This window comes from Colius striatus, chromosome 10 (genome assembly GCF_028858725.1).
Source record: "Colius striatus isolate bColStr4 chromosome 10, bColStr4.1.hap1, whole genome shotgun sequence".
Lineage (NCBI taxonomy): Eukaryota > Metazoa > Chordata > Aves > Coliiformes > Coliidae > Colius > Colius striatus.
Genome location: NC_084768.1, coordinates 8,838,853 through 8,863,418, shown reverse-complemented (window position 1 = coordinate 8,863,418; position 24,566 = coordinate 8,838,853). Strand labels below are relative to the sequence as shown.

The following is a 24,566-nucleotide window of genomic DNA, read 5'->3' as shown; positions in this document are numbered from 1 at the left end:
GGAAAATGTCAGGAGAGCTTGGGTGTGGAGCCAATAACCCTTCAGTGACCCCTAAAATCTTGCTTCACGCTGCAGAAATTATAAACCTTGTTATGGCTTCTGGCGTCTGTCAGGAGTAAATTAATCTCAGGCTTATTCCTGAAGTGTAGAGGATATGATGGATCATGAGTATGTACAGTGTGAGTATATAATCCATGAGGGATTATTTTGCTTAGCTTGGTTTACAGGATTTGGGTGGATAGCTGCTGTCAGCTAGGGATGACTTCTGCAACTCACCTGAAAGAGACCTTGGTGGTAATAGGCTGTGATTCTGTTTGGTTTTGTGGTAGATTGTGTTTCTGATTAATCACTGAAGTTCTTTGCAAGGCAGTTGTGGTGATTCCCTCTTATGAGCATTGGGAAAAGTTGTTAGCCGTGTGTTGGGGCCTTGTGTCGTTGCATCTTCCTTCTGTGTGGACAGTCTCTCCAGAAAAGCTTGCGTGCATGAAGGATGCTTCCTCTCTATTTCCAGAGTTTCACCAAAGGGAACTCCCCAAGCCTTGTGCTCCCATGGCTTTCTAAAACAACGTAATGGAACGGGCTTTCTGAGGATTTCCTTTGTTTATGGTGAAGTTAAGGTTGTCACCGCAGCAGTGGTTTTAGGTGATGGTTTCTCAAGGCCATTGACTTTCTAGGCTTGAAGAATCAGATCCGTTTGGAACTAAAACTGGTCTCACAGTATAGGAAACAGCAGTTTGACTGTTTGAACAGTGAGCCTTAGAGACTTTGGGGAACCAGACTTTCTTGTCTGAAATGAACAGGGCCAGCTTTGGTGTTCAAAACGTGAGTAACTTCAAAAGAAGCTGTGCATGTTCATGCTAGTATATGTTTGTCACATGCAGGACAGTAGCTCTGTGCACAGGATGCCTTAGCAATAGCCATTCTAATTACTGATCCAAGTGTCTCTGGAGGCTATAGGCTCACTGTGACAATGGAGGGCTGTGATTGGGACCTTCTCTATGCTGCTTTATTTGAAAGCTTAGGCAATGTAACACTCTTGACCATCTGGCCTTCAAAAGTTCATTTATTCTGTCTGTAATGTTCCTTTTGTTCAATAAATGTGTGTACAAGTGGTGTCCCACAATGTCCCAGAGTCCTGTCCAGCTCCACAGTGAATGCAGCCATGTGGTGCAAGTGGACAAACATCTTGCAAGTCACTTGAATGCCTCTTGTTCTAATGTGTCACTGCAACTCATTGCAGCAGTGACTCTGCTCTATAATCTCAGTAGCATTTTCTTAAAAGAAACTTGTTTCTCTGAATGAATTTCATTCCCTCTCCTGCATCTTCAAATAGAGACCAAGAAGGCACAGGATTACGGATTACAGTACATGTCCAATTTGGAGACACGAGGGATACACTGAGGCAGGGCACAAAATAGGGAAAGTAGATGGAGGACTGGTAGAATAGCTTGTGGGAAGAGATGACTCTTTTTTTTTTTTCAGTTGATTCTGACAGGAGTAAACTAAAATAAGAAATCAATTACTCAGCAATAAGGAAGTATTACATAAATGCAGGTCCATCCTTTGCACAGACATGGTTTATAACATTGTAAATCATCTCTAAGGTAAGTGAAGAGGGGAGAGCTGAGCAAACAGATCTTTCAGAGTCTATCCTAATAAATGCTTATAGCCCAACAATGTCAGTCTGTGAGAATGAACATTTCAAGAAATCAAAAGCCTCTAATGAGACCTCGAGGTAGAGAGCATTGTGTGCTGCTTAAAAAACCCAAAAGGCCGAAATATGCATGTTTGTAAGTAAACATCAGCCAAAACTGAAAGGATGTTAATTTTTTTTCTAAAGATACTTAATGTAGATGTACTGTCTTCCTTACAGTTCTGCAGTCTCTTTTTTTCAAGTAATCAAACTAATTTCAAGTCAAGTAATCTTGGAGAAGTTTAAAATAGTCTGTTTGCAATTGTAGTCGTTATTTAATCTTTGTGCAGTGGATGGTGTTGTAGCATGTTTGTTAATACCTCTTGTGCTTTGTGGCAGACAAACTTGTCTCATTCCTTGCTAGAAAAAAACAAGCTGTACTGCATCGAATGAGGAATGGTTTTGTGTAAAGTAATATTGAATCATCCTTTACTGAAACAGAATCTGTCCTAATTCTTTTTGGTAACCATCACCCTTTTGTAATTCCCTGACAGGTGGTATGCTGAACTACATAACTCTGCATTTTTTTAATGAGTACTTTTTTTCTACTTGTTACTTTTGAGAGACTGTTTGCATTTGGTCTAATTTCCTACTCCTCAAACAGAGCTCACTGCTCCTTTTTTGTTGTAGTGCTTGCCTTCTCTTTCTCATTTTGCTGCTTTTTCCGGCAAGATAAAATCTTGCCTTTCAGAAACAATGATGAGAAATTCCTGCTGTCACTAATGTTTTTCTCACCTTCAAAGTTCTAGAATTTCATATGGTTATAGTGATTGTCAGCCTCATAAATTTGTGACTGACAAGACAAATCTTGGATTCCTTTTGGTGACACTGACCCAGATCTCTCCTGTTGCTGAATGTTAACTGATTTTCTGTTTATTTGTTTAAGGATGACTTTATCTTGTTCTAGGCTAAATCCTTTGTTAGGGCCAGTATTTACTGGGTCTTTTCAAGACACTGTTATGTTGCTGATGTGTAACAAAGCTCACCTTTTCTTGGAAACAGATCAGGATACTTTTGTGGAAGACAGAAGCCTGTTCCTTTGTACATAGCAAGCCAGAGAATTTGCTGTGTTTTAAGTGTGATTTGAATAAAACTTAGCCAAAAGTCCTAACCAGTGTCTGTGCCTCCTGAAGGTTCTGATTTATGCCACTGTTCTACAGCAGTTAAACCAGACTGAACCAGTCTGAGTAAGAAGTTGTCTTTGCCTCCTCTCCTGCTCCCATCCACTCTTCCCCTTCCCCTGAGCTGTCTCTGGTATTTGTTGGAGTATGCCACTTTAACTCACTAATCTAGTAAAAAATCCTGTCCAACTGCTTTTTTTTTTTGTCTGGGATCAGGAATTAAAATTAACAGAGCAGTCTCATGGGTGAGTGGATGCAGAGGGCAGTGATGGCAGTCCAGAGCTGTAAAGTCATGTGGAAGGTTATCGTGTCCTTCCACAGGACACAGTGAAGCCATCTGAGAATTTAAAGGCTACTCAGTCATGGCAGACTACAAGTCATATAAAGACACAAGGCTTTGTTTAAAATACACCTGTTTACTCTGATCTGACCTACACAGCTTTGTATCAAGAAAGACGACTTGAATTTGGGTACCAAAGTGATTTAACAATATAAAATGCTATAAATGCGTTTGTTTTTCATGGCTGAGGACAACTTCGACTTCACAGTGGAAAGATTGCAGTGTTTTGGAGTGTGTCATGAATCTGACCCAAATCACCTTTCAGGAAGGGTGCAGAGCAGAGATTAAGATTTGTATCCTCTGTTAAGTTCTTAGTACAGTTTACTCCTGAAGTGCTGCATCAGGAGTTATGGGTTGAGCCTCTGGGTTTGGGGGACATGCTATGTCCATGCTCAAGTGGGTTTTGGAAGATGTACTTTGTAATACTTCAGTCACAGCATTGCCTCCTTTCATTGTTTCTACTCGTGTGGCTGGGAAGGCGAGACTCCCTTGGCACTTGTATTTATTTAGGCTTTGTTTTACCCTGAAAAGGGGGCTCCAGTGAACTGTATATTTTAAAATCTAGGCGACCTTTGTCTCAAGGGAAGCACAGTGTTCCGACAGCTGACTCCACCAAATAACTCCACATTGGGAGCTAGCTTAAGAAGCAAATGTTTGTCTTGAGCAGAAAAGCTCTTTGGGCAGCAGGGCTGTGCTTTTTAATTAAAATAGCTGTTAGCTTGGTCATATGCTCTCAAACACTAGCACAAGAGTTACTCTGCAGAACTTTAGGCAGGAATTTTACACAGGGGGAAGTTAAGTATTCGATTCCTATTTAATTAGAGTAATATTTGCTCCCTACCTTAGTTTTCTTTGAAAATCCCAGCCTTAAGCTCTGGGCAGGCGTGACTTTTCTTTGCTAAGAAGGGAGGATAAACATCAAACATCAAAGGGAGGATAAACATCAATGTTTAACATTTTTATGTAAGATCCTATGCTCTGGTATTTTGTTTTTTTAAACTTTCTTTGCCAAATACCACTTTCCTCAGCTCCTGTATCACAAAGTATACAGTAACAAGTCACATTAACTTAATAGTTAAAAAAAAAAAAAGCCTTGCTGGAGTACTTAGAGGCTTGAAATGTAGAGGAACCAACTGACAACTAGATGATGTGGATCATAAATATTGAACATGCCAGTCTTCTGAATGGCCTTGCTGTTCTCTATGGAGTATGGATGATTATCTGCCAGAGAGTCCTTGGGGTTGCCTTCTCTTTTTTTCTGCTTCTGGTTCACATGCGCATACATAATGTGCAAAGGAGCAGTCTTTACCTTTGTTATTAGCTCAGGGGAGACTGGGTGAGACTCCTGTGAGCAATGCAGTCATCTTTCACCGTGGTGTAGCAATGGTAGACTTTCTGGTGCCTTGCCAGACTTTATTAAAAACTGTAGTGACCTCTTTGGTACTGGCTGAGGTCTGTCTACGCTGAACTTGGCAAGTTGGCTGGTGATTTGCTGTCACTACAGTAATATCTCCAAGAGACAGCTCTCTGAAAGTGGCCAAGAGGGATTATGATTCTTTTTCCTTCTTCATGTTTGAACTGGCAGATACAAAGGGAGCAGGGAGCACATGGCAGCCTCCAGAGCTGGCAATTTGAGCGTAGAAATGATTTGTAGCATTGGACATAAACAAACTTTATCCTGGATGTTGTTTGTTTCTCTTGTGGTACTTGAGTCCAGTGTTGGACAGAGCAGATTGATTTCAGAGGCAAAGTTACACCATTAGTCTGTTATCTTATCTTGGAAACTGAGGTTGTTTAGCCTGGAGAAAAGGACACTCAAGGGACACCGTATCACTTTCTACAACTACCTGAAAGAAAGTTGTAGGGAGGTGAGGGTTGGTTTCTTCTCCTAAGTAACAAATGATAGGAAAAGAGGAAATGGCCTCAAGTTGTGCCAAGGCAAGGGGAGTTTAGATGGGACATTAGAAGAACTTTTTCCCTCAGAGGGTTGTTAGATGCTGTCCTAGGCTGTCCAGGGAGGTGAGGGAGTCCTCATCCCTGGATACATTGAAAAGATGTGTAGCTGAGGGCCACAGGTTAGTGATGGGCTTGGTAGTGTGAGGGCAGGAGTTGGATTTGATCTTAAATATCATTTCCAAACAGAATGCCTCCATGATAGTATAGATTCTGGGATGCCTGCCACAACAACCTGTTTGTTTTGTGCTGCCTTTAATTTCCCAACAGCAATCCTTGTTTAGGAGGTAGCTGTAATAAAACACCTGAGGTGTTAACACCTGAACTGATTCAGTAACAGAATGACAGTGTCCAACTTAGACCACACTGCTGCCCCTTCCTCTGTGCCTGTAGTGACATTGCCGACCAGGATATACTCTCTATGATCAAATGTGCCAAATAGTCTTTTGCAGAGCTGTCTGAAGTTTTCAGCACATCTCACCTGTGTTTGACCCTAAAACGAAATAGGCAAGACCACTCTGGTGAGGCTGGGCTGGTGGATGTGCACTATCAGGCCAGGCTAATAGGTAATGGTTGTTTTATCTGCAGCTGACTTGTTTCTGGCAGTTTCTGTCCCTTTGTACTCAGAATGAGGTGATTTGTCTTTGGATAATTACTGAAGATGTGTTGCTGAGATAGCTTGAGAATATGAGACTTATTGTAAGATTTGGCTCCAACTATTACATTTTTGCCTTGGAGATCTTTTCACTTGTTAGATACTTCCCTGATTCACTGGGTTTTCCAGAGGAGGTAAAGAGAAGGGCAAAACAGTAGCTTCTGTATGTCTCATGAAATCCGTCTCTCCATCAATCTGTTGGGCTCTGCACTCTGCCACTTTTCAGTCTTTATTCAGAGGTGGTGGCTTCAATACCGCAAAATGTATTCCAGACTGAGGCTGTGCCACAGCTATTACACAACAACAACTGTTTGCATTAGCGATTCTTCCTTGTAGTCAAATGTCTTGTCAGTGATGTGTTTTTCATCTGTTAAAGCTGTAATTGAGCAGAGGTTCCTACTGAACTCTTCTAGGGAAGCTCAAGTGTTTCCTCAAGGAGTGTCTAACCCTAAAGTTTCTTCAGCAAGTGCCAGTTTGCCTTTGTCTTTTCCGTTGGTGTTTGTGCATTGAGCCTTGTCTGCTGTTGGACTGCCCAGCAACCTTGCTTGGTTAGATCTGTCTGAAATTCCCTGGCTTCCTCTTGTTTTTTTGTAAAAGATATTGCTGACTGCTGTTCATCTCCTTCCAGGCCATTAATTAAATGCTCCAGTGCCTGTTTGTACTCAGTAATTGCAACTTAGTTTTTTAAGGAGTATGGCTGATTCTGTGAGTTAAGATTAACTGAATGTTTTTACAAATACATAATGAAAAAAATATGGGAGCTAAAGTGTTTTTCATAAACAACAATTTACTAGAAGACCCAATGGTTCCATGCAATTAATCTTCTCCCATTTGTTGTGGAGACTCACACAGCAAGTTGAGGAAACTAAGCTTTGACCTGACTGACCAACATGCTTCAGGTTACATAATCAGTGAAGACATTTTCTGATATCTGGATAGAGAACTGTCATTCCCTGGCCAGCTGTGGTCTGACAGCCAGCATCCTGAATATAGACACATGGGTGGGCACACATAGGAGGGGAGGAAACAGCAGAGTTCCTTGCAGGGTGGCACTGCTGACCTTCTGCCACAATTAGAGTCTGTCATTTGTACAAATACTCTTTCTTATCTGTTAGCCCTTTCTTGAGTCCTGATAAGATGCTGTTCACCTTCTCACTTATTAGTCCTTTGAAACTTGGAGAAAAAAATGTAAACAATTCTAATGAGTCATGCTTTCTTTATGCTGATTATATTTTTTAAATGTATGATTCTCTTTGAAATACTTAGTGAATTAAATTACTGTGAGAGAGTACTCAAGAGTTTGTGTCTAGATCTGGTTTACAGCTTCCCAGATAATGCTTTTCAAGAGAGCTAGTGAGCTTTCCCCTCTGCAAAGGAGCTCTAGTCTGAGACCAGTGTCACATTTCTGGTGAGGTACTGAGAGGATGGGAACACAAGAACTCCTTGAAACCTGGTGCTCCTCTTCCAGTGGGTCTCTTAAGACCTTGAGGACCAGTTTGTGATTCTCACTGAGTTATCTTTCCCTTCCAGTATCATTAAACTTCTGAGATACTCTGGCTTCCAGTTCTGAGTCCAGTGCTGTGGTGGTTGTGATGGAGAGAAATGGATGTTGCTGTCTCCTCCCAGATCAGTTTTCCAGGAACTGCTTTTTTTTCAAGTCACAGGAGGGTATTTGCGTTTGCCCAGATAAATGTTTTTTAGTGCTTGCACTGCGTGTGAGATCTCCTCTCAGGAGCTTTAGCCTCTGGTACTCCAGCTGTGCATCAGCAGTCTTTCCTGTTGGAGAGCTAGTAAGAGGCCAAGAAAACTTTCTCCTCTATGGAAAGTCTGCTCTGCCAAAGGCGAAGACCTCTGATTGAACTGACTGAAGGTCCTGCATTCAGCTGCAGGATCAGTGCCATTTCCTGTCATGGAATTGGGATTTATGCAAAGCCTTGTATGGTCTGATAGGATCAGCTTTTGGAGGCAACTCTTGCTGCTTCCCAGGGTGACTGGTTGGGATTTTTATTTGCTCAAGCTAATGCTCTACTCTGTGTGGGACTGCTATCATTTTGTGCTATCTGCTTTCCATTTATAGTTCAGACTTTTATTTTCTTTCTGATGTAAAAAGCTCTAGGAGAAAGGGGCTGACTGGTTTCTCCTCAATGAAATCTGGTACAATCACTTGAGGGATCTTAAACCACTGCATTCTGAACCATGGTATCTGCCCAAAGCAAAGCTCCTGGAGTTCCTGTTTGGTTCCTGCTCGTCTGAAAATGGGAGCAATCAAAGCAGCAAACATGTCTGTCTTATTCTACATGGCTTTTCTGAGGGATTATATGCAGGAAGTAACTTAGTTTCATAGTGGGCAGAAAGCACTAAGAGTTGAAGGCAGTTCCCTTTTTCTACTTCTAGTTTTCAATTTGGAAATACCACATGGACTAGCTGTTTACTTTGTACAAGGTCACTTAGAACCTGAGTCGGCATTTTGCTGATTTCCCAGGCTCTGCAAATATCAAGGTCAGGTTAGGCTTTATTAGCTTCTTTGAGTAATTTTGTGTTTCCTTTCTTCTTCTTTCATATGTATGTTTTCTTACGTTTCCATTAAAATATTGTACAGTTAGTGTATTTGTGCTTCCTTTCACTAGTTCACCCTGTACTCCTTACCTTTCTTTTAGAAGTGTAATTGAAAGTAGCAGGAGAGTACAAGTAAAGAAATACCCTACAGAAGCTTCCAGCCAAATGAATTAACATTTAACTGAAGTGGTTGTGGCATTCAGAAGCACTCAGGTTATAAAGATGTGTATCACACTCTGCAATTCATAGCGGAATTTGCACTTAGAAGTTGGAATGTCAGTCCTGTGAATAGAAGACTTGATTCTCGGTGAAACTCTTAACAACCAGAGAACAGTTATGAAGGTGGTTACAAATAGGCTGAGTTTCAGTTACAATTAAGTCAACCAGCATCCCTTAAGTAAACTGTTTCAGAGATATTTTGTCTTAATTTTATGTACAACTACCCAACTAACCTGTCAGAGAGATGTCTCAGCAGAATATTCATTGAGAACTTTTAGAATGAAGTCCTAGTTTGGCAGACACTGGAACAGACTTCTGTCTCTTCTATGAAGAAATTGTTCAGGAAGCTTTCAGGACAGACACCACTTTGAAGACCTAGGTCTCTAAAACCAGAAGCAGCTCATCTTTTGTTTGTAGCACTGGCCCAAAATCTCAATCTGTTTCTCTCATTTGCACAGGAGGTTGAAAACTCTGTGGGCAAACCAGCCCTTTCAGAAGAATAAGGTTGTGGCTGTCCTACAGTCCTGCTAGGAATGAAGTGGTGCTGTTGCTTTGAGGGAGAGCCATTTGCAAATGGTTGTGCTGGTTTCTGGGTTAAAAACTCCAATGTAACAAACTGCAGCAACAAACACCACCAAAAAACAAACTGGAAAACCCTTCCAAAAAGTTGTGCTGAAGGATATTGACTATGAATCCCATATTCTTAACACCTAAAAGATTAAAAAAATACAATATAAGCAACCAGAGTGTCTAAAAAACCAAAACCTTTCCAAAGCACTCCCCCAAAACTCCCCTTAAGTCCTCTTTTGAAGACTTAGAAATGCATTCTGCAGACCAAAGCCACTCAAGTCTTATATCAACATTAAGGGCTCAGGTGTTTTCCATGAACTTGAAATTGTTTTGTATCCTCATCAATGCAGCAGCTCCATTTGAGAAATGTGAGCACCTTGGATTTTAGTCTGGGATCTGTTAGTATTTTGAAACACACTTCCAAAATCTTTCAAAAACTATTACACTGCTGTTGTCTGATAGTGATGAGACTGAGTGCTTACAAATGTAGTTAGACTCTGCTTGCCTATGCTGCTTTTCATTTGTGTAGTTTTGCCCACAACTTATTTGAGTTTGATTATAACTTCAATAAAGAACAAGATTTTTTAAATCAAAATAATAATAAAATGCAATAATTAATTTCTTCTTTATACCCTTTGTATATTTAGTTGAATTTCCTTTTGGTTTTAAAACACTGTATGAAGATGTAGCTGTGTTGAATTCATAATTAAACACAAATATGATTGTGATCTGGTAGCTGCAAAAGGACGACTTTAAGTCTGAGAAGCTGTGTGAAGATCAAATTTAAGGAGCTCAAAGCTGTTTACTAGTCTTGAAATATGGTTGAGTTACTCAAAGAACTTTAAGCTCTGCATTTTTCTCCTCTCTCAGAGACATTGTTGTACTTCTAAAAGTTTGGTTTAGTTTAGGACTGCAGAAATATAGAACAGCCTAAGATGTAGGTATTGCAAGAACAGCAGTGATGTCACTTGCTCCTGTCCTTTCTAGCAGTAGTGAAGGTGCTGGCGCAGAAATACTAAAAAAACCTCCTGAAGTGATGATATCATCAGTGACACATGAAATGGGAATTTAAAAGCAATCCCAGAGACTTTATATGACAGAGTAGTTTACCCGTCTTTGCTTTAAAAGAAACCCAGCACAAACACACACCACACCCTGCCCCCCCCATCCACCACCCTAACCCTCAAGGCAAGTGAGGTGGAGACGTAACAATCTGGAATGGTGTGGCAACTTCAGTGCTGAAAACTGCTCATGTTTTTGTGAGAGGGAGTTTAAATTGGCTGCAGTCAAAAGGAGGACATAAATGCTGCCAAAAGGCTTCTGCAGAGCCATTACACCACAGATGAGTGTTTGTCAGAGAGGATGTTCTTTGATTGGGGTTGGGCCCCCTCCAAGAAAAGAAGGAAAATCACTTTTCTAGTAAGTAAATAATGTCTTGATTCGGTTGCCTTGAGTCGCGAGACATGCATGACTACTAAGAACCAGTCAGAGATAACTGACTCTTTTCAGTTTGATGACTGATAAGCTCGTATCCAAAGCTAATGAACAAAGGATTTATGATAAATGCATGGGTTTGTGTTTTCATAACGTAGAGAGCTATGTTTTGCAGATAACAATATGAAGTGTTAGATTTTCTGCCAAGTGTTTTAGTAAGTGAACTGGGAGGTGAGATTCATTCTGAAAACTCTATTGTATGTATTATTAGTGTTTTCTCCAGGTGATAAAATCCTTCTTTTGAAGTAGCCCAACTGGAGGAAGAAACACATGCACAGAACAAAATCAGTTGTGCAACATTTTTGATTATAATAACTTTGTTGCTTTGCCACTAAGGGAAATAAATCCAGGCCTCACCGGACCAAAGGGTGACATTTATTGAAGTGCTTTGGAAACAAAAGGAGTTACGATTTGAGTATATTTGGAGATGGTTGAGAGTGAACACTTACATTCCTACCAACAATAAATGTTTCACTTTTGTGTTATTGGAGAAGGGGGTGTGTGTGCACTTGCATCATAATTTGTGGGGCATTAATAAACAAAGTGCCTGTTGAGCAACATCCAGGATGTATTTTTAAATCATCAAACCTGAATAAACTGGAGCCCGGGCAGATTGTCAGGGAAGATCTGTGACCTGCTCTTGAATTTCTTGTTCTTGGAAAATGGGGGGATTTCCAGGCAAATATAAATGTGCAGCTGATACAGTGGTTGGAGATGACAAACAGGAGGATCTCGGTAGTAGCAACACAGTTACTTAAGAGTCTTGACCTAAATATTGGAAAGCTGCTGCAATCTGGTGAGGGAGGTGATGGTGTCATCTATAGGGAGGGGAACAAAGATCACTTTAAACAAATCTAATCCTATTCTCTGATAAAGGGCAGTCTTTTGGTGCTGCATACATCATATTGACAGGAAGGATGGTGAAAGTTATGAGGAAGTTTTTATATTTCTATAAAGAATGTTCTTAATGTAACAGAAAGGGGAAAAATTGTTTATCCAAAATAAGATAGTGGAGTGTGACCAGTACACTGCAGTTGCACGTGTGCACGCAGGTGCCAGCTGGGAAGAAATTAGCTGGTGCTTAGCCATCCAGTTTAATCTGTTCAAGAAATGCAAAATGACAATGAATGACTTGAAACTGAAGCTAAACAATTTCAGCTTAGCAGTAAACAATACAACTTTAACTGGGAAGATGAATAAACATTGAAACAAAATATTGATGCAAGTGCTGGATTCTCCGGATCTTGACGTCAAAACAAGGTGAATTTGGATAAATAAATACTTTAGTAAGTGTGAATTGCTGAGCTTTCCTACAGGTGTGGCTCTGAAACTCAATATTCCTTGAAACTGATTTCATGCTTAGTGGTCCTTTTCCTTAAAACTCCCTGAAACACTGTACTTTTGTTTTCTTCCCTCCAATATCTACAGTCATCGGAGCGTTTTATCAGAGTATGTATTTTGTCTGTTAAAAAAAAACAACCCAAACCATACAAAAAACAGCCAACAACCAGGAAAACCCCAACTATTTGTGGTTGTCTGGAAATACCTGAGGGAAAGAAAATGAGTATTTCAGGAAGAACAGTCTCAAGAGTTCTATTCTTCCTCTTCAAGTCATCTTTATTGCATAATTATATAGGAAAGAATTAAGTTCTGACAAGAGTTACTTTGCTGCTGGCCTGTTGACATTGCTTTGTCTAAGATTTTCATGTGAGGCCATCTTCTCGCTTCTTAGTCCCTCTGTCTGCATGGCAGGCAGGCCTGCGTTCTTTCCGCTCCTTATGTCCTTAAAGCTATATCTTCATATGCTGCAGGCTGCCTGCTGGCTCTCACACTGTGCCTTTGTGAAGTTATTTGCAGTTCAGCTCCTATTTTAAGGTCACTTAGGGATGCTAGTTCTCAGGCCCCAGTGTTGTAAAAGTGGCAATCAAGTAGGACTACAGTGTTTCTTTTGGTTATATTATCTGTTCAAGAATCTTCTTGGTTTTGAACTTTTATTAAACTTTGTTTCTTTTTGTGCATCAGGCCAGTTTTGCACTGAAGATGTTGACGAGTGTCAGCTCCAGCCCAACGCTTGTCAGAATGGAGGTACCTGCACCAACCACAATGGAGGCTACGCCTGTGTCTGTGTCAATGGCTGGAGTGGGGATGACTGCAGTAAGAACATTGATGACTGCTTCACTGCCTCCTGTGCTAACGGATCCACTTGCATTGATCGAGTGGCTTCTTTCTCATGCATTTGTCCAAAAGGAAAGGCAGGTAAGGGCAGAAAACTTGCACAGGTCTGGCACTCGATACTTCCTGAAGTTTATGCATTTGCCTAAAGTGGTACCTTTTACACACTTTGTGACCAAACAAGGAAGAACAGAAGGAAATATACACTGTCCGTGGGCAAAGACCTTTCAAATCTCTGTAGCTTGACACAAAGAAGTGTTTGTATTAGGCTGAAAGACAAACTTCTTATAGTTTAGGCTGCAAAGAAAGCAGATTCTTTTTCTAGCCCTTAGTAGAACCTATGTTGAGCTGAGAAGTTATGCACAAGGGCAATTTACTCTGTGCCACTTACAGTTATTGTACTTAAAAGTCTAGAAGGCAAATTTACATTTTTTTTTGTGTGAGTGAGGATGCCCTTACTGGTATAGTAGAGAATTTGCTGATGTGGGATCTCCTAACTACTATCTGGAAATACAAGTCATCAGCATCTTTGAATTAAGAAGGTGAGCTTTGTGTCCACCTGTGTTTTCAGCTGTTGGAGAAATCATCATGCTAGTTAGAGAGAAGAGTCGGGTAACTGCTCCAAGGCGGAGATTTCGGTAATGACAAGGCATTGCACTGCTCCAAAAGTGCTGGAGATGCCTCTGAAGTCAGAAAACCTGTATTTAAATATAATGTTGTATAAGTGTGTGGTGAAAGCCCTGCTTGAGTCTTTAGGTTGGAGCCCATAAGATAGTGCTTAAGCCTCTGGTTGTGGGAGTTTTTATTTGAAATACCAGGTCTGCGGGTTTGATTGTGTAACATAAAGTCTGACTCGTATATGTCACTTTTTTAATAAACTCTCGGATGCTTCTCTTAGGTCTTCTGTGCCACTTGGATGATGCATGCATTAGCAATCCATGCCAGAAGGGTGCTCTGTGTGATACTAATCCTGTGAACGGGCACTATATCTGCACCTGTCCTCAGGGCCATAAAGGAGCAGACTGCACTGAGGATGTGGATGAATGTGCAATGGGTGAGTTTCTGTTTGCTGTTTGTGAGCACACGAACAGGGACTTGGGTCATTTGCTTTATCAGAGGGGTAAGAATACACTTTTTGCCATAGCTCTCAATGTAAGTGTGACTCCTTTCCTGCTCCCCCTCCTTCATTTCAGCATCTTTAGATGAGTTATAGGTCTTGCATGAGACTTGAGGCAAAGGACTCAGTCAGAATAACTGTCCATGTTTGAACTGTTAGCCTCTGGAATATGAAAAACAGCAAGATGCTTAACCATTCTTCCTTGTGCAAGAAGGCTTTGGCATTGTGTGAGGAATGCACAGAAACAGGCAGTAATTAAGCTGCCCCTTAGAACTGCAGTGTACAAGGAAAGCCCTGAAGTCCATGGGGGAGTTGTTGCAGCTCCCGCTTTGGTAGAAATATATCAAGACTGTTTGACAGCCAGAATATGGCTGGATCCTTTGAGTGCCTTCCAAGACTGTAGTTCTCTGATAGCAAGCTGTTGTGTTGTTTGGTGATTAGCTGGACTCTCACAGACTTCCTTACGGTTTTGTGAATGCTAGTTCCTGCTTCCAGAGCGTGATGTATGAAGGTAATGCCTAACCACACTCATGGAAGTATTGCATAGCAGCACTTCAAACTTTGAATTTCATTCCTCAGTCTGCTTAGGACAAGAGTGCTGTTCCTTTTACAAAACACACAAAGGACTAGCTTGGTTGTTTTGTGTCTGTGGCAGCATCTTGTCAGCCTCAGGAGTAACGCAAATGTAGAAGATTATCTAGCGATAGGATCTTGAAAGATGATTAATTCTCTAATCCCTGCTATTTGATACACTCCTCTTGAGAGCTGTCAGTAGTGATACGGACCAGAGTTGCTCCTTTGGTCCATTGGTCATGTTGGCAATCTTTCTTCTTGCCTCTGACAGGCAAGTTACTGCACATGTTTTCCTCAATCATAGTAGCCTTTCCCCAGAGGACAAACGGTCTTTTCTAGTATTACTTGTCATAAAGGAATGACCACTGGGAAAAACCATGACTAATAAAGAATGCTGTGGCTTTCTTGCTCCAAGGAGAGATTTTGACACACAAATGTGTATGGTTTTCTTGCAGCCAACAGCAATCCATGTGAACATGCTGGGAAATGCGTAAACACAGAAGGCTCCTTCCACTGTGAGTGTTTGAAGGGTTACACGGGACCTCGCTGTGAAATGGACATCAACGAGTGCCATTCGAATCCATGCCAAAACGATGCCACCTGCCTGGATAAAATCGGAGGATTCACGTGTCTCTGTATGCCAGGTGAGGGGAGTTTCTGACAAAGATGGGGCTGCCAGCAAAGGCAGAATTCAGAAGGCAGAGCACAGGAAGGATTGCCAGCTGTGCTGAGGCGGAACATAAAATTGCAGAAGGGTGAGGCTAAATGAAAGGGTGAGAGAGAGCTTGTTGTGGCAGTACCAGCCAGGAGGACTTGGCTTTTGTGTGGAGGAGGGAGAGAGCAATTAGAGGACCGAGAAAGAAACTGATCTCTACATCAGCAAAGGAAATTAGCATTCTGAGCTGGGGGGCACGTAAACATATTTGTTACTGTACTCCGTGAAGGCAAAGCAGGTGCAAACTGTAAAGAAGTGACTGTGTTTGGAGATTTGTATATGATGATTCTAGGTAATAGTGTTTGGGTTTTCTCTGTTTAAAATACCCCAAATGATGCAAGCTTCCATTGACCTGAGGAAATAAGTGTAAGAAAAGTTCCTTGACTGAAATTGTGCTTCTAAAATTTATGAGTCCAGTGACCTATGGAGTTTATTATTTTGCTGTCTGACAGAAAGTGGTAAATAAAGAAAAGGGTGCAAGCAGCCTGTTGCACAGTTTGATAAAGTCCAATGAAAAACTGGAGACAACTGCAGATGATCAGCTGATACCTTGAAAATTAGAATTTTTATTATCTGAATTTTCTTAATATCTGTTTCTTTTTAAATATTTTGTCTGTATTTTTCATTAGTGTCTGTAACCTGATGTAGACGAACCCGCTTTAGCGGGGGTTGGGCTGGATGATCTCTAGAGATCCCTTCCATACCCCACCATTGTGTGATTCTGTGATCTATTTTGAAAGGTGAAACTCTAATCTCACCCTTCTTAATGTTTTCTTTGTCATTAGCTAAAAAGCCTTGAGCTAAAATTATTATCTGCTGTGCTTGTTTCTTTATCTTTTACCTTCTATAGGTGCATACCCAAATATATTGATATTTCCCAAAGTATTAAAACATAACTGCCCTTCTCATCAAGTGGAAGAAACGTTAGCTGTGAGTTCAGCATGAGCTTCTGTGATTAAGTTAGCACGTTCAGCAACGATGAAAAATGTATTTAACATCCCTTTTTAACCTCTGGTATATTTATACCTCATAGCTTCTGTCCAAACTGCAAACTTGGAATGAAACTGGGCTTGTACTTTAAACGCTGATATAGGAGGCAGTTACACTTTCAAGGGCACTTTTGAAGGCCTTCAGTCACCTTTTTCATGTTTTAACAGGTTTTAAAGGAGTTCACTGTGAAGAAGATATTGATGAATGTCTAAGTAATCCCTGTGTGAACAACGGAGAGTGTCTTGATAAAGTCAACCGCTTCCTCTGTGTCTGTCCTCCTGGTAAGGACCTGTTTCTGGATGCTTTTTCTGCATCACCTTTACCAAGAACTGCATAGATAAGCAGTGAGAGATTGTGGGTGGTATGTTTGTTGTGAGCTCCTGTTGTCTTAGTGCAGCATCTGTTTGAATGAGTGAGTTGCAGTCACTGGTAAGTAGTATTGTGCCTGTAACTGGGTACAATTTGAGAAACATATAGTTGGGTGTCTCATCTTAAAGGATAGTTGGCAGCGTGCACTTCTGTTATTGTGGATATCGTAGTGAAATATAGATAATTCTAAATACAATTTTAAAAACTGAGCCTCTGCATGCTTTTTTCTTTTCCTGACGTTTTTAGGCAGAGGCCATTTTTGCATCAATACAGTTTCTGCTGCTTGCGTGACGAGGCAGGTGGACTGGATCTCCACTAAATTCTGAGCTGTGGGATCAGTGTTAGCTATAGGGTAAACATCACTTTTTTTCCAGAGGGCTTGCAAAAAGTTTGGAATATACTTGACAAAAACCTGCTCAGCATGCCTTCTGATTGACTAATGATGTTTTAGTCTTCTAAAACATCTCTTTTAAGTCCTTCCTCCAGAAAACATTCCTGGAGTAAATGGGTATTTTTCTTGTAGTGCCTAAGAATCTACATCATCTGTCATAACCTGTTGATAGTGTGTTAACTATTTCAAGAGTGTACTGAAAGATACAGTGCTGTATTGTACCACATTCCACACTGCTTTAGTAATTCTAGTCTATTGTTATTGTTTCATTTTTAAGCTACTTGCTTTGATTACTTGAAAGTTTTTATTGGTGGTCTCTCAATTTCATAGACAGGCATACTGTTCAGTGGTGGACATCACTTGTGCTCCATCTATTTCATTCTGTTTGACTTGGCCATCTTGGTTTTCAAGCTGAAGCTCTTTTGACCTGCAGGATAGAAACTGTTTTGGCTGGTGGTTTGGACAGGGAACCAGTTCATCCAGGGTGTGGTGTTTGTGCGTGTATGTGTTTAATGATGCAATTGAGGTTAGCTTTACTGAGCTTATATTTGGGTGTTTTTAAGGAATTGCTAATAAAGAATTCCTTCAGATATAATAACTACTGGATTTTCTTCTTTATTTTCTGCCTTTCAGGATTCAGTGGTGCTGTGTGTCAGATTGATATAGATGATTGCTCCAGCACGCCATGCCTCAATGGAGCCAAATGTATCGACCACCCCAATGGCTATGAGTGCCAGTGTGCCACAGGTTAGTGTTGTGTTCAGAGCCCCTGTTCTGGAGATCATAGGTAGCCCAAATACAAAAAAGAGTGTTCAAAGAAGTGGCAGTGTTCTTTCTTTCTTTCTCTTTCTCTGAAATACTGCTTGCTTATTGCGAAGCTTTGCCTGCTCCTTTGCGGCAGAGGAAGGTGTTTAAGTACAGCCTTTCACTTGTGACAGCAGTGAGCTCACAATTGATGGGAGTTCTGGTCTCCTTTCAGCCACACCTCTTGCTTCCCAGAAGCTGACAGCTTCTTGTGTATTGACTATGTAATCCATGAGTGGAAAAACAGCAGTGTGAAGCCTTTTATCTGTGGCATACCTTCCCTTCTTCCAGGTTGGATTATATAATGTACAGCTGAAGAACAGGAGATGGACAGAGCAGTACTGTTGTGTAGTCTGAGTTCAGTTGAGTTAGGCTATTTTATGTCAAAAGTGGAAGATTGAAATGCACCAAAAAGTGTGTCCACTGGCAGAAATACAACACAGTATCTGCCTGCCAGGGTGTAGTTAAAAAGACTTGTCAAGCATCATACAGGAATTTTGACAGAGCTGTGGATGGAACTGAAGGGAGTTTTTTTGAATGCATTAAATTCCTTTACTGCTGGGTGAATGACACTTTCAGAAGCATAAGATTTAATTATGATATTTTCTTGTCTTTAGACCTCTAGGAGTGCTGTAGATTTTACTTAATTTTTACATCTGATCAGATAGATGGTTCAGGGCTGTTACATTCTAATTCAAGGAAGGACTTTTGGTTGCTTTCAATTAAAGGTGTCTGATGAATCGGTTGTGATACAGATTCAGGCATGGAATGCATTGACTTTAGCTCTTCCATTAGGGAAGAGGTTGAGCAATTCCTGGAGCTGCTTTTGTCCCAGAAATGGGCTTTGACATTGGCTAGCTTTGTGTGAACTTTTTCTCCTTTTGAATCATTCCAGTAATCAAATTGTTACGCCAAAATTCAGCTTCAGTAATTTATTCTGCATTGTACAGAATATAGCAGAGGTTAGTCTAAAAATTCCTCCTCAGTCTTTGCACACCTTCCCTCTCCCCATTTCCCCAAGTACCTGAAAAAGCAATGAATTTGTTGGAAGTAGGGAAGTGCAGTACTTGTAATCAGTAGAGGAATAATTATTGTGGTCAGAATTCTCCTTTTGATTACTGCATGTGACAGAACAAGCTGACACTTGCAAAAAAAAAGAAGAGCTCAAATTTTCTCCAGAGTTTTCTCCAGGAAACTGTCTCAGAAAGTCTTCCTGAAGCTGGAGTGTGATGTGGTCGCTTTCATTCACCAAGAGTGTAGAGCTTATCAGAGTAGGAAAGGTTTGGATCATGTAGTGAGGACAACATGGAGACTTGTGCCTTGAAAAGCATACTCTGAATTTGGGGACTAAACTGCTGGAACCAGCTCAGCACAGAAATCCTAAGTTTCCTAGACGAGGGGGGAAGACTGCTGCATCCACAAAGACGTGTGATGTATGGAGTATTTTCAAGGAACAGGCTGAAAGCAACCAAATGTGTGTCACTGAAGCAACAGCTCTTAGTAGAATCCTTAGTTAGTACTTTGGCTGCAAGCAGAAGAGTGGTGCTGTGCTAGGGCTTTTTCCATCCTATCAGAGGGATTCTTGTGTTCTGTATTCAGGTGGTTTTTTCCCAGCCTAATTGTTGTCTGCAAAGAGGTGTCTCAGTAAGGTATGTTCAGTTAAGAGATAGAGAAATATATCTGATCTTTAAGTGGTTCAGAGGAGCTACAATAGGAAGCAAGGGAATGATTTTTTGAATGAATGTATGCTAAGTATTATATTTAATATTGACAGCCTTCTATAAGACTGAAATGTGGAATTAATCGTTGGGGCAGGTCAGTTGCTGCAAAGTAATGTTTGAATATGTTCTTGCTCTATTAATCTCATATTATGAGTGGTGTGTGTTCCCTGAATGGTAATCACCAGCTGCCAAAGTGATTGAAAACTGCAAAATGTTTGGCCAAATGCTGTACAGATAGCTCTATTTACTGCTTGCTTTTTGTCTTTTCTTTCCCTTCTGGCATTATTCCACTTCTCCTTCCCAGTGGTAGATCATGGCTTTTCCTTTTTTTTGAGTTGTCTTAGGTCTTTCCTCTTTTCTTTGCCTCAATCCTCTTTCCCACCTCCCCCCATGTTGGTCCTCTTACTGGTTTGTCTCCCTTCCTTCCCTAACATCTTTTTATATCCATCTCTCTAACTAGCTTCCCTTCCCTCTCCCCCCTACTTCCACACCCATTCATCCATGCATACGTTCGCAGAACTTGGAATTGTTAGCCGTCACCTGGTATGTTTGACCAGAGAAATAACCACAAACCTGTATGAAAAATGGGGAGCCTCTTATCCACTTAAAATACTCAGGTGAGAATCACTCTTCAGCTGTTGAAATTCCCTGCAGCTTGGTTTGTATCGGTCTCCAGTTGGTGTTTGAAATTTGAAGCTCTACCTTCCGCATCTTCAGCTGCTGGAAGGCAATGAGAGCTGTTGCTCCAATACTTCATCTCTGAAAATCATTTAAGTTGTCCCTGTTTCATAAAGTTTTGCTCCATCATGGAAAACGGGGCTCTTGAGGGAGCTGTTTGCTGCCCTGAGCTTTGGGAACCATTGTTTTAGCCCTTCTGTTGAAAAGATTTTTGTCCTCTGTTGTTCAGGATGTTTCCCAACTAAAGCAGAATGAAACAGGCCAAATTTCTACTTGTTTCATTGCTCTTAGCTGAAGAGGTTGCATGCAGTCTTTCCTAAATTTGCAGTTGGTGCTTGAGTGGAGTTACTGAAAGCTTTCTTAATGAGAATGGAAAGAAACTTCTTAATAAGCAGAGATGCAGAAGCTTTGACATGAGCCAAGGGAGTTCCCTTGGGAAGGTTTCTGCAGCATCTTTGCAGTAGTTTCTTACTCTAAAAAAAGTCAAATCCCCTGGTACTGTGTAAATAATGACAGGAGAGTGCCTTCAGATAGTTTATACTCATGCAAGTAAACATTTCTCAACATTTCTCATGGAGATTTAGACATTTCCTCTCATTGCTGCTGTTCTGAATGAGTTGAAGGTAGCCACTTCCAATGCCAGGATTGGCCATGCAAGATGTTGTTCTGTAATGGTGTGAGCAGTGGAAGAGTGTTGTTTTCCAGGGCTGGAAAATGGGCAGCAGTTGAGATGCCCAGTTACCCTTGGTGCTGCCTGCCACTTTTGCTGATTATTAGTATGATGCTTTCTATATTTGCATTATATTCACTGCAGCATCATATCAGTTAACTTCTTAATTACTCCTCATCATCGTTTTTCCTTAGGTTTTACTGGCCTTCTGTGTGAGGAGAATATCAACAATTGTGATCCTGATCCTTGCCACCATGGGGAATGTCAAGATGGAATTGATTCATACACGTGTATCTGCAGTCCTGGCTACATGGGGGCCATATGTAGCGAGCAGATAGATGAATGCCACAGCAATCCTTGCCTCCATCAAGGCCGCTGCATTGATTTGGTGAATGGCTACCAGTGCAACTGTTTACTGGGCACTTCAGGTACATAAAACATAAGCAGAAGGGTTGGATTCTAACAGAATTCAAGCATTTAGTTATTTCTTAGATAAATTTGCACACAGTCCTAAGCTTATGATATGAGAGCATCCTTTTCACATTACTTTTCCTTGCTGAGTTTTGGTGTGTTTGTGTGGATTCCCTGAACCTTACTGGTACTGCACTTTGTCTTGGAAGAGCTTACATCCTCCTTACTCTCAAAATGCAAGCATGCAGAGAAAGAAGTTAGGGATGATGTTCGAAACAGCTTATTCTCTTGTTTAAACATTTAATGCAAGTTCATATACAGTCAGCACCCAGTGACTCAGGTGACATTCTCTGGTGTCACAGTTCCACTAGTGCACGTGTTACTTTGAAGCAGGTGCTATTCTTAATTTGGCTCTTTCTGGGAAATAGTTTTTGTTGTCTTCCTTCTAAGATTTGGCCTTCTTATTCATCTTTTTTTTTTCTCTTTTCCCTAGGAGTGAACTGTGAAAATAACTTTGATGACTGTGCAAGTAACCCGTGCATTCATGGGGACTGCATCGATGGCATCAACCGCTACAATTGTGCTTGCAAACCTGGCTTTACAGGTAAAGTCAGCTACCTGATAGCTTGGAGTTGTTTTGAAGATAGTTATCCAGGTAGCTAAGGAAGCTGTTCCTTGCGTATTAACTGCAAGGGATTCAGCTAGTATCTGGGTAAATCCTTCTAATCTTTGAATCTCGGCATCTTACGTTACAGCAAGTTCTACCAAGCAGGAAAATGGCCTAATCTGTGCTGTGAAATGCCATTCTTGTTAGGTAATTACATCCAATTCATGCTTCTTGGGTTTATAACAAATAAACCCACGTGACTTCGGTTTATTATTTACAGCTTCTTTGCAGGGGCAGAGAGATTGTGGACAATACAGAGAAGTGTTTTGATTAGACAGTACCTTGCGCTTTGACCATGAACAGTAGATCTCTGTCTGTGAAAGCAAAGCATTAACTCAGTGTCCCAACGAGCTGCTGTCCACCCTGAAGTCTCCAACTGAATAATCTGCGTTTTTTTCAGTACTTCTCTTTCATAGTCTGTTCTGTTTCCTTCTTTTTCTAAAGACTTACCTAAGACAATAAAAGTAGGGCTGAAAAAAGAAGCTTTCAGACACTTTTGGATCCATGCTTAGAACTGTAGATCTTACGTTAGGACTATTTCTGATGACTAAAGCACATCTCAACACAGTTTATAATGGGCTTAAATTGTTTGGAGCCATGTAGGGTAATACACTCATAAAATAATAGTTGTAATACAGTTGGTACTGTTTATAACAGTTTTCTCATCATGTTTGTTACTGTTTATTGCCAAATGATTCTAATTAGAATTGATCTGAAATGCATTAGAAAGAGCACTAAGAGGTTTCATGTGTCTCGTGCTTTTCTCTTGGCAACATTCTAAACTTCTGACGCTCCTTCCTTCCTTTGGCTTTGGCGTGGTGGTGGTGGTGGTACTCTCTAGTCCTCAGAACAAGAAGAGGCACGATGCCTTTCAGTCTTCTTTGTTGCTGGCAATACCATATTTGTTATCCTACTGGATTTCTTACCATTACGCTGTTAAAATAACTCAGTAATCTGATGAATTGGCATATTCTGATATTTGAACTGCCTTGCATGAGGTCTCATTACTTCATCCTTTCCTTAGTTTAAAAATGCTTTCAACTTACTGCAATATTCACTTTGTTTAGCTTTCCAGCCTCACAAGATCTTATGGTCACTACGTCAAGGATCTTGCAGTCGTAATCAGAGGCAGGCAAAACAGGAAATGGTGTTTTTTAGAGTCCCTTTTGCGCAATAAACCACAAGAACTGTACTTACTGCAGACAGTATGGCAGTATTGCTTGTTCAAAGGGTAGGTACTTTCAAAGCAGAAGAGCAGGGCAAGTGGAGCTCAAGAGGTTTGTTCCAAGCATGATACAGTTGAGTGATTTTTGTCTTCCTAATCAATATTAACCAGCGATTTTTATTGGAATTCTGTTGAGATTCTTGAATGGTTTATAAATATTTCTTGAGTGTAAGTGCTGTTTTCTAGGCAAGCAAAGTGTGCTGCATCTTTCAAAACTGCTTCTCTTGACTTCAGTTAGAGGCACGGAGGCATGCAAGCTCTGTCCTGCTGCGTTGGCTTTACTGAGTGGTGTCTGAGTGCATGTTCTCACAGACATGCAAAGCAAATGTTCGTAGAAAACATGCTGCTTAATAAGCATTGGGTTTTTTTCTAGGCCCACGTTGTAACGTGGACATCGACGAATGCACGTCCAACCCCTGCCATAATGGTGGAACATGTATAAATGAAGTCAATGGCTTTCGATGTGTTTGTCCTGAAGGATATCATCATCCCCACTGTCAGTCACAGGCAGATGGCTGTCTTAGTAATCCCTGTGTACACGGCAACTGCACACATATTGCTACTGGGTAAGTACTTATTGTCACATTAAGCTTACCTGCTGCCCCAGAGTTCCTTCTAAATTAAGGTTTCTGATTTTTCTCTGATTTCTCAGAGTGAGATCCAGACTTGCTCTGCTACCCATGACATAGTCACAGTAGGGTGTAGACTTGCAGTCACCAGCTGCAGGCTGTGCTGTTTCAACATAAGTTTTTCTGTCCTGTATTGTGTTCTTTGCCATCTTTGCATGGGCATGTAGCACAGGGTGGACTGCTACCATGTAAAGGGAGGGTTTGGCAATTCAAGTGAGTAGAGAGAATGGAATTAAAGTTAAAAAGTGGTTCCAAATTGAAGCTTTGCGGGGAGCAGCAGTTATCTGTTCCATCAAACTCTAAAATGTTGAGCATAGAAAGTCTTTGTTGGCCAGTGCTGTTCTTGCTACCCAGATGCTCTGTATGAAGGAACAGGCAGACAACTTTTGACACTAGGACACAGAGTAAAGTTTGACAGCTTTAGTCACATTGCTGCATGCTTGAGAGAATAAAAGGAAAGCTCTCTTGGGCTATTCTGATAGCAGGAGTTGCTTGTGAATCTTCCCGTCCAGGAAGACCAAACGCTAATTTTGGGAGTCTTGATTCAGACCTCTTTTTGGTGGTGATGAGTCTGTTGGGCCTGAGCATAGAGCCTGTGGAGTCAACAGGTTTGGGGAGACAGGGCTTAACGTTTGTGAAACTTCCCAACTGTACGTGGACTAGCAGTTCCTCTCAGATGTGTGCTGCATCCCGGGAAGTGTTGTCAGCACTTGGGCAAGGAAGTGATTTAGCTCTGTGGGGTAGGATTCAGCACTTTCCCTGGAGCTGGCAGGAAGGCAGCCTTTGTGGCTTGGAAAACAAATGTTTTGGTTCATCTTGTCTGTCACCTGCAT

At 41.0% G+C, this 24,566-nt stretch overlaps 1 protein-coding gene across 2 annotated transcripts in view; it reads left to right on the top strand.

The window, feature by feature from the left end:
- Positions 1 to 24,566, top strand: part of NOTCH2 (notch receptor 2) — an 85,918-nt gene that overhangs the window by 30,058 nt on the left and 31,294 nt on the right. For both annotated transcript variants that reach the window (XM_062003490.1, XM_062003489.1), the window contains 8 exons: positions 12,624 to 12,857; positions 13,672 to 13,827; positions 14,919 to 15,107; positions 16,336 to 16,449; positions 17,562 to 17,675; positions 20,996 to 21,229; positions 21,706 to 21,816; positions 23,478 to 23,670. In XM_062003490.1, the coding sequence (XP_061859474.1) occupies positions 12,624 to 12,857; positions 13,672 to 13,827; positions 14,919 to 15,107; positions 16,336 to 16,449; positions 17,562 to 17,675; positions 20,996 to 21,229; positions 21,706 to 21,816; positions 23,478 to 23,670 (1,345 nt within the window). The remainder of the gene's footprint in view (positions 1 to 12,623; positions 12,858 to 13,671; positions 13,828 to 14,918; positions 15,108 to 16,335; positions 16,450 to 17,561; positions 17,676 to 20,995; positions 21,230 to 21,705; positions 21,817 to 23,477; positions 23,671 to 24,566) is intronic.